The sequence below is a fragment of the Limulus polyphemus genome, unplaced genomic scaffold (assembly GCF_000517525.1).
Source record: "Limulus polyphemus unplaced genomic scaffold, Limulus_polyphemus-2.1.2 Scaffold2978, whole genome shotgun sequence".
Classification (NCBI taxonomy): Eukaryota; Metazoa; Arthropoda; class Merostomata; order Xiphosura; family Limulidae; genus Limulus; species Limulus polyphemus.
Window position 1 is genome coordinate 35,624 of NW_013668588.1, and position 10,970 is coordinate 46,593.

At 34.6% G+C, this 10,970-nt stretch overlaps 1 protein-coding gene across 3 annotated transcripts in view; it reads left to right on the top strand.

The window, feature by feature from the left end:
- LOC106468356 (coiled-coil domain-containing protein 148-like) overlaps nt 1-10,970 on the top strand; it is a 123,043-nt gene that overhangs the window by 12,032 nt on the left and 100,041 nt on the right. For all 3 annotated transcript variants that reach the window (XM_022396693.1, XM_022396692.1, XM_022396695.1), the window contains exon 2: nt 6,026-6,443. In XM_022396693.1, the coding sequence (XP_022252401.1) occupies nt 6,028-6,443 (416 nt within the window). In that variant the 5' untranslated portion in view covers nt 6,026-6,027. The remainder of the gene's footprint in view (nt 1-6,025; nt 6,444-10,970) is intronic.

Sequence of the window (10,970 nt, forward strand, 5' to 3'; positions counted from 1 at the left end):
CTCAATTATCCATCTCTATCTCTATGTATTTGCAATTAATTATCTCATTTTATTTGCCGGCTTATATACAAAAAAGAGGGTGCCTAGAAAAGACTAGAGTTGCCAGGAAAAGTCAAGATCGTTCGAGAATCTCATGACATGTTACCAGCGTCACGTGACTGCCGCTGTCCTAACAATAATAAAATTACAAATAAACTGATTAATGTCACAAAAATAATCAACTAATTAAAATTAGTGTTTTTGATTATTCATACTATCCAAGTAATTGAAACATTTCATTAAGATTTCTCATTATTATTTTCAATTAATTCGAGTATATTCTGCTCACAAAATAATCAATTAACCTAATTAGTGTTTCCATTATTACTCTTTTCAATTATTCCAACCATCCAATACCTATAGAGAAATGGTAGTAAACACACCACAAAACATGAAGGGGGAGATCAACAATGCCCAAATAACTATTAATCATTTTACCTTACTTCAATAGTTGTAAAATGACTTCTCTAATTAGAAAAATTCTACATGGGTATTTAGTAGAGTTTTATGTTGTTACAGGTACCCAGCACAGATTAATAAAAGAAAGGTCATGTCTTATGAATCTGACAACTTTCTTTGAAAGTGTTGTGATTAGTCCAGATATAGTAATACAGCAGATCTGGTGTACTTTGATAAAGATTACATCTTGGGACAGAAAATAAGTTAGTTCAGTGGACTTAGAGATGGATGGGTAGAGAAGGCAAAAGTTTATTATTATTAAGCTAAAATCACAGTGCATAGATAATTGATACAAGTGATATACCTCAAGGTCTTGTGCAAGAATGAATGCTATTTCTTGTATTTAATAGCTTCACTAGTAATGGAATAACCAGTAAAACAGTTAAGTTTGCAGGTGATACTAAATTCTGAGATCAGTAGGGAGGAGGTAAAGAGAGCCTTGAGGAGGATGAAGAGGGGTAAGGCCACAGGACCGGATGAAATACCAGCACGAGTGTGGAAATGTTTGTGAGATGACGGAGTCGAGGTGCTGTGGGATCTGTTGAGGAAGGTTTACGAGCAGGAGAAGATACCAGATGAGTGGAGAGATAGCGTGATCATACCAATATACAAAGAAAAGGGTGACATCCAAGATTGCGGGAACTATCGAGGTATTAAGTTGATGTCACACTCAATGAAAATATGGGAAAGAGTAGTAGAAGGAAGGATAAGACAAGAAACAGAGATTGGTGAACAGCAGTTTGGATTTATGCCTGGGAGAGGGACAACAGATGCCATCTTTGTTGTCAGGCAGATGTTAGAAAAGTATGGTGAAAAACAGAGAAAGCTACATTTGGTCTTTATGGATCTGGAAAAGGCATATGACAGAGTACCGAGAGAGGAAGTGTGGAGATGCCTGAGAGATAAGGGAGTGTCTGAAAAGTATGTGAAGTTGGTGAAGGATATGTATGAGGGAGCGAGGACACAAGTAAGAACCAGTGTCAGGCTGACGGAGAAGGTCACAGTAACAGTTGGACTTCACCAAGGCTCTTCTCTAAGCCCGTACATCTTCAACGTGATAATGGATGTGCTGGGCCAAGAAATCATCGAACCGGCACCTTGGGACATGTTATTTGCAGATGACATAGTCCTCATAGATACCACCAGGGAGGGAGTAGAGCAGAAATTGGAGAGATGGATGAGAGAAATGGAGGACAGAGGACTTAAGGTCAGTAGAGAGAAGACAGAGTATATGGTTTTTAATGGAGAAGAGGAAATGGGGGATGTTACTTTACTTAACGATAAACTTAAAAGGGTAAACACCTTTAAGTATCTTGGGTCCTATGTGGCATCAAACGGTACACTCGACTCTGAAATAAACCATAGAATCCAGTCGAGATGGAGAAATTGGAAAAATGTGTCGGGAGTGCTATGCGACAATAAGATCAGCGCAAGGGTGAAAGGAAAGGTCTATAAAACTATTGTGAAACCTGCGATGATGTACGGAGCGGAAACCTGGCCCATCAAAAAGGCTCAAGAGAAGAAATTAGAGGTAGCTTAGATGAAAATGTTGAGATGGATGTGTGGAGTGACGAGGCTTGATAGGATTAGAAAAAGGCAACACACTCGTGAAATGGCCCTAAAATTGCATGTATCTCATTAAGGAATATGGGACAAATCCATAAAGAAGGTGTTTGGGGGCCTCACAAACTCTCTGATGATCATCATTTCCAATATGTGAACATTGCTTTGTCTCTTCTTGTGTAATGCGCATGAATCATTTTTGGACAGAATTGTCACTAGTGGTGAAAAATGGATTCTCCATGCAAATATTAAATGTCAAAAACAATAGCTCAGTCCTAGACAAAAACCACTTCAGATTACCATCTTTTTTGTTCGCTGCAACACCATCTTAATGGGAAAACATATTATGCAAATGTGGAAGGTGTTAAAGAGGACATGGACATGTTTTTTGCTTCAAAGTCAAGTGATTTCTTTAATCAGGGCATTAATAACCTGTTTGTAAGATGGAAAAGTATCATCTATAAAAATAGTGACTAATTGATTTAATAAATGTTTTGTTTTGATATACAAGTTGTTGGGTTTTTAAGATAAAATGGAAAAAAAGTAACACAGAAAATAATTTTTATTTATTTTAATGTTTTTATAGAGAATATTTTCTTTTATACCACAGTTTCACAAGAATGTCTTCTACACTTTGGAAACAAATGTTTTGCTCATGCTGGGCACTCCTCTTCCTTCATCTCACCTTGACTTGCATCTATTTATGAATGACTCTTCACCAGATGGGACACATTTCTGGACATATTCACTATTTCTGGTGTTTTGTATCCAGTAGAGAGTTTTGTTAACATATTTGAAATGTTGGAAATTCATAGGGCCTTCCACCATCTTCTGTTATGTCTGTATGTACATCTTGTTATTATCCATTTGGACAAACCCACTGTTGTTTCTTACTTCAATTAATATGGAGGTGCTCACTCACAAGACCTCTACTATCTTGTTCCTAGAGCTCCTCTTTTGGAACCATGACCATAACTTCTGTTTGCAGTATTCATGGGGTTGGTGCTTTAAACATAATGGTGGAGTGACTGGCTTGCCCACACCAGATCCTTTCAACAGATTGGTCCTTACATCCTCTCATGTATCAGTAGATTTTTTCCTATTATGGGAGTTCTCTTATTGATATATTTGTGGCCTTCCTCAATACCAGGCTTCAACTCTTTTGTCCACCCCATTTGACTAATTCAGTCATGAGTTTGCACTCTTTTGCCTCTTGGCATTTTAGTAGCCATTAATTTTTCCATCTTGTAGCTTAATTTTTGTCCAGTCACTTGCATGTTGGGCAGGTTTGCATACTTGGCCTTTGCCTGTTTACTTGCTTACTCTTGTTCAACATCCACCTTTGTGGTCTTTCATCATAGGTGGATGTTTTTGACATTGATACATCCACCATTATTTTCCTCCAGGCTGTCTGTCTCTTCCTTATCTAATTTTCTTTGTGGTCTATCCATTTTTATGATATCAGATTTATAGAGGTTTTGTCTATGTTCATCTGTCCTTTTCCCTAGCCATCTTCATTTCTTTCTTCAGTTCTAATGGACCTCTTCAGGGTCTTTCTAATCAGTTGTCCTTCTTTTCTAGTTCTTATTCCAGACTGAAATCTCCATTCAAATCTTTGACCACCTGCTCCTTGTATCATCTTTTTATTATAGTGTATTTTTTTCTCCTTCTCGCTTGTGAGGGATGGTGCTCTAATATTTTTGCCTCAGTCACCTTCCAAACCTTTTTTTCACAGAGACAAGTTGATCTTATTTCCCGACTGCTCCTTCCTACCCAAATTGTGGGCTGCCTGTCTTCTCCAGTCACCCTTCAGTTCTTCTCTGTATGGTTGTTCATATGTGAGTTTTTAATACAACATCAATAGAAATAGTAACAAAAACACTCAAAACAAATATTAGAAAAAGGAGACATAGGAATCCACAAAATGGTCTCTCACACTTGAGTACTTCTCTATACAAAAATTGACATCAAGTAAGGGATAACAGAAAGTGTTAGCCCATTTGCTCCTAGTTGGTGCTCATTGTTGAGATGGAGTTTTCCTCAAAACTGCTTTGGCAACATCTATATATATGCCTTTCAAACCATACTGGACCAGCAACAACCACAAAAAATAGAAGAGTGGTTAAATAACCACTCAACAGGACAGCTTCTGCTGTCCTTATTTGTGATAACCTATTGCACAGACTATTGATAAGGTGCCTTATGCTTATGAAATGATTCCTGTTTGGTTTGTACTGGGGGTTCAGCATGGAGAGTTCCACTTTGGGTGATGTAATCCAACTTGGATGACACTTAGTGGATGTTCCCCTCGGTCAAAAGTATGGTTAGAGTATCAACCAGGAAGAATAGTAGAGGACACCTAGTCACTAAGAACCAGACCATTCCTGGTGGTTGTGACCAGTCAGATTGATCTTGAGATGAGATGTAGGTCTGGGAAGATTCATTCCTGAATCTGCATTTTTTTGTAAATATTTTCTGCATAATGTATAGTTTGAACTTGTTCTAGTTACGCTTCTGTCTTTCTCACTCCCTGATATTTATAGGGTAGTTTAACAATCTGTATGTTCCACCCAGTGCTGCAACACTAGCAGAAAAAAACAAAAACAATATTTTTTGAAATGAATGAACTTTTCTGAACAACCACTAATACTGGGCAGAGAACTACTTGCAAGAAATGGATACAGTCTCTCACCAAGTGCTGGTCACTTTAGTCCCCCAACATATACATGCATTGTTGGAGACACACTCAATGAGTTTTCAATTTCTGTCTCTATATTCTAAGAAGAAAGAATATTTTTTTTATTTCATTCTTAATGCCAATGTGGAATTCTAGCTAATTGTTCTGTGGAGAGGTAAGTATTGTAGGTTAGTTAACATTTTCCTCACCAGAAAGTTATTTCAAATATATGCTCACCTACCTACAGAACTATCCACGCTATCTTCCCATTTCTTATGTGTGTATGTGCCTTGTCAAGAACAAGCTTTTGGTTTACGCAAAATGCTCAAGGGGAGTACTGTGCAAGGAGGTTATGTCACCCTCATATTGGTGGAGGGATATGGTGTGATGTTGTTTAGCAAGATAGATTAGTGCATGTTATTATGTGCTGGGGTGAGAGCTCTTTCAATGGTCTGATACCTGTGCAAAACCTTTTCAATAGTAGTGTCAAGGCATCAGCTAATTGTTCTATTGAGAAGTGAGTATCTTTCCGAGATACATTTCCAGACAGAGAAAAGGTTAACATTCAGATCTGAAGTTGAAATAGTAGACTATGGTGATGGTGATAATCACTGAAGCTTGGTTAAACTTGGATGACATTGAAAACTGAAATTATTTTGAAACTCCAGGTCTCAAGTTTCAGTAGTGATAGATTTCTTGAAAGAGTGTGGTAGACTGACTCTCCATAAGAGATGAAATTGAAGACAAAACTGATAGTCAAGAGGTTCAGTTTATCTTGGTTACAATAAGGGGTTTGAATGGTACAAAGTTTTTAATTAAAATTTTTTAGAACCTATAGGACATGTGATCACAATGACAAATTGTGTAATGAGATCAAGGCTTTATATAATAATGATTCTGTATCAGTAAACATGGTAGTTGATTTATACATATTGATTGGGATTGTAGGGAGTCAAATAGGGAGGGAGGGAGGTTTCTAAAAGTGATTCAAGATGGTTGGCTTATGGAATAGTGTGCCTGTAGGTGTGGCACAGTTGCAACAGTGAAGAAGTTTAAGAGAAAATTAGATGAATATTTTATAGTTCAGGACTGAATATAAGAAAAAGGGTTCTATATGTAGTTTGGAGTATAGTCATATTCGAAAACATGATAACTTAGATGGGACAAATTTATTTTTATTCTGTAAAAATCAAATTTTATATTGATTCATGTAGTCTTTAAAACAAAATTAAGTGCTTTAATTAGTTGAATTACTTTTTGTTTTATAATAGCCTTTTTTTTTTCTAGTAATGTATTCATCAGTGGAAGAGGATTCATGCAAGTTACCTTCAACTTCAGGCGCTGCATATGCAAAAGCATATTTTTTGAAGTTTTCTCAAATTGACTTGGATACAGAAAATGCAAAGATTTTATTTAAAAAGAGAGATGGGAAGAGATTACTTGAGGTAGCTAGGAGCTTAGAGACACTAAATCAACAAACAAGAGATATGGCATACCAAGAAGAACACAAGTTAGTTTGGACCAAAGAATATATTAGGCTTCAAGAACAAGCTTTCAGAATGGACCAAGAGAACTGGTGTAAAACTATGTACAAGAAAGAAATATGGGCTGAAGATGCCATGGAAATTCTTAGAATGATGATGAAGTTTGAAGAAAGCAGATCAGATTTTAAAGAGAAAATAGTAGATCCAATGTGGCTTTTGAGGTAATATTAGTAATGAAACAGATAATTCAGAAGTGCATAAGAAGTATTAAAGAAGTGTTAATCCAGCATATTAACTTTTTTCTAGTTTGTAATATTTCACATACAATTTGCCATAATTTTACACAAATAGCCTACCCTTTAATAATAGAAAGAGTAGATGCCATATCTCGTAGATTAAACAATAAGTTATATACACATTAGTATTCCAAACTGATATTAGTATAAAAACATCATGAAAGGGGTGCCTTCTTGTGAAACTTGTGTTTTTATGGCTGTCCTTGTTTTATCATTATAATATTGCTTTTTTTTTTATTTCAATTCATTTCCAGTGAATAAGAAGGGAACATTTCTTCAATGTAGGTTACCCCATTTTGTACTAAAATCTACATACTTATATAAAGAAACACCCTTTTTCTATATCTAATCTTGACTATGAAATTTTCATTCAATCTCTTCTTAAACTAATTTAATGTTTCAGCTTCTACCACACCTAAAGACAAACCATTACATAGTCTAACCACTGTTAGAAAAGTAACATTGCCTTAAATAGTCATATGTGAGGTATCCATATCTTAAACTTGTGTCTTCTCAGGATATTCCAAAGCATGTAAGTTCAATAGAAAAAGTTAGCATCAGAAAAGAAGCTCAGTAACCAAAGCACTTTTGGAAAGTCCTTTCCTAAAAGCACTTTTGTTATTGGGTTTCTTTCCTGATTCAAACTTGTATGATCTATAGTTTTACAGCCTGCAAAGTTTTAAGAATATATCACATGAAAATATGGATTTGAAACCTATAACAACTAAAAAAAAAGTAAATTATATCTCCCAAATACTCGTTTTCTCCATCAAAAACATGTTGACATTTCAGTTGATCCTTGTATGATAACCCTCCAGAAGTAGAATTATCCTGGTAGATCTTCTCTGCACCTCTTTATCAACTCAACATTCTATCTTAAATAAGCTAACCATAACACACTGTTCCAAATGAGATCTATCCAGCAACTGGTAGGTTGTAAGGTTGTCATATCCAAAGCATACTGCTCCTTCCTTCCTGCTTTTCAAAAGCAGTCTAGAGTATGAGGACGACATTTTCCTAGCATCTGTTTCAACAGTCTGATCTCATAGAAATCCACAGGTGCCGCATCTGGCTGGTATGTCTTCGTGTGGAATACCATGAATACCCATTTCATTCTTCATCTAGTTAAGGTATGTGATTGTTGAATGAGAGGAATGACTGGAAGCCTAATATTTGTGAACCAATACTCTGTTGACCTTGTTGCCATGTAAAACTGGTATTTCCGTGTGATAATAATAACAAACTATTTTTTTTTACAGTACCCATTGTCATACAATAACAAAAAAAGTAAAAAAGTATAAGATCTTTTTACTTTTGAAGGGAAATGCTACAAGTTACTGATATAACTCTGAGTAACTAAATCATAAGAATGAATGAAATAAAGAGACTGAACTCAAAGTGAAAAATGAAATGACCAAATTTTATCAACATGGACTTAACTTGGTTGAATTGGCTGAGTTTGTAACCCCAAATTGATCTTTATAGTTTCTATACTATAACTTTTAATATGTTTTGTGTATCTTCACGAAATTTTGCAAGCTTCCAGTAAGCATGACAAGTCTTTTGTAGACAAAAAAATCATAATTTTTAGTAAAATGTTTCACTAAAAATTTCTCTGTGAATATATGGAGTCAAAGTGTTGACTGCTTTGAGTGCAAAATGATTTTTATGTTAAGATTAAATATGCTTTTTGCCACCTGAAAATTGTCAAATTTAATTTTCATAATCTCTAAAATCTGCTAAATAAAATTCAAATATTTCTTGTTACTAAAACTTTATATTTTATCGGTTACTACCATACCCTAAGTCTATACAAGGACAGTCAATCTAACCAATCTCATAACCACCATAAAAAATCTGAAATAAATCTACATTAACCTTTTTTCTTTCTAGAATGATTTCAAATTGTAATATGAAGCTAAGTTATTTATCCTAAATAATTTAATACTCATAACAGTATACATCTGTTTCAACTTATGTTTTATTGTTAGCCCAGGTCACCTAATAGTCCAAATCTCTGTGAAACTACAGTATCTCCAGTATAATTTGAAATAACCCAGAATTTAGTCTTCTTCTTCTATAGCTTTTCCCGTATCTATACGGGGTTGCTATTTTTGACAGCACGTTTCCACTCTCCTCGGTCTTCATATTCGTCCCCAACAAGGCCTTTCTCTCTAATATCTCCATCCACGCAATCCTTCCATCTTTTCCTTGGTCTTCCTCTCTTCCTTCTCCCCTCCACCTCCAAAACCCTCTTGCCTATATAATCATCTTCCCTCCTCATCACGTGCCCATACCACTGCAATCTTCTGTTCTGAACTTTCTTCGATATTTCCACCACTTTAGTTGTTCCTCGAATCCTCTCGAGGTTACTCAACAAGCGTCTTCAGAGCATCAATATCAATTCCAACATGTCGGCCTCTGCCATCACAGTATTGAAGGCTAAAGTCACCTGAATGAAATTTATTGAACCATCGTCGACGCTTACGAACGTTCAAAACATTTCCATAAACTTCTTTGATATTATTTGTGGCTACAGAGGCGTTGTTTCCCTTCTTGTATTCAAACAGCATTACATGCCAAATGTGTGTCTTGTCGTCTGTCATCACAATAAGGGATTAGAGTATACCAAACTTTACACATATAGACTACATTAATGTGACGTTTAGGCGGTTTGTTTAACTATTATACGTGATGTACGTTTTTTGGGAGGTGGTTAATGAAAGTGTTCCAAAACGCGCATTAATTTCTTGACGACCTAATATGTACTCTTGCATGAACCCAATGAAACTCCATACCAATTTTGGTGAGGATCAATCCAAACCCTGCGAAGTAGTTACATGGACATACAAAAGACAGACAGTACTATTATATTTATATAGATGTAAATTGTCCTGCGAAGTAGTTACATGGACATACAACAGACAGTACTATTATATTTATAAAGATGTAAATCGTTACCATCGTTCGTGAATATTTTATTTCCAAAAGTCAGTAGTTATTTGTTTTAGTAAAACCTTTGGGGGGGATTTTTTTCCTTTATTTTCCTACTGTAGGCCTCGTTAGAAAGCGACACAATTGACAACAGTATAATGGACATCGGAACATTTCTTAAGAATTTTAGTTGTATTCCATTAAACATGTAAGCGATTCCGAAAATTGTCTGCATTATATTTTATTCACTATCGTTGAAACATTTCTTATAGCATAAATTATTTTTGAATTGTTTATTCTTTTCATAAGAAAGAAACAAGTATAATGCATTTCTGTTGTTGTTTTTAGTTCCAGATTCTGATTTGTACTTGGTTTCTTTAAAGTTTTCTGATTCTTCGAATTGTCAATTAGTTCTACAGCAACTTTAGATAATACGATAAGGGATTAAACCACGCACGTGTTTTGTTAGTTCCACTCAGAAATTCAGCCAAATTCTTTACAAAAACATACAATAATTCATAAGTCTTCGATAGATGTCATTAGCCTAAAAAGTAACTAATATTTATTTTTCTTGATAATTAATAAATCCTCGACAGATGTCATTAGCCTAAAAAGTAACTAATATTAATTTTCGTGATAATTAATAAATCCTTGATAGATGTCGTTGGCCTAAAAAGTAACTAATATTTATTTTTCTTGATAATTAATAAATCCTCGATAGATGTCATTGGCCTAAAAAGTAACTAATAATTATTTTTCTTGATAATTAATAAATCCTCGATTTATGTCATTAGCCTAAAAAGTAACTAATATTTATTTTTCTTGCAGCAAGCTCTGATGAATTCAGCCATATTAATCCAAGAAAGTGGAAATGCAAAAGTTGAGACGAGTTGCTTATGAGAGGTAAAAATGAAAACGTCATTGTTCATACATGGAAGAGTTTGTAGGAGACAGCCAAATTCAAACATACCACCCACCATGTATAAATTAACATTCTTTTACCCATTATTTGTCACGTAAATCCTCAAAATACACAGTTGAGGAATCACTTTTTTATCTATGTTCCTAAATTTGTTATAATGTATAAATAGACGAGTTACTAATGATAATACAGTTATCAATATAAATATACAGAAATACAATTATAATATAATATGGCGAGATATAGGGTGCGTGCAAATATTTTCAAGTTGTCTCACTATTTATAAGTTTGGTTTGGTGTGTTATATGGTGTGAAAGTGTTGTGTTACGTATCACTTTTCGTTTTATTAAGACAAAAAGAACAAATTTTATATTTGGTATAACAATAAACAGAAATACAATTATAATATAATATGGCGAGATATAGGGTGCGTGCAAATATTTTCAAGTTGTCTCACTATTTATAAGTTTGGTTTGGTGTGTTATATGGTGTGAAAGTGTTGTGTTACGTATCACTTTTCGTTTTATTAAGACAAAAAGAACAAATTTTATATTTGGTATAACAATAATATTTTTGTTAGAATTTTTCCATATTTG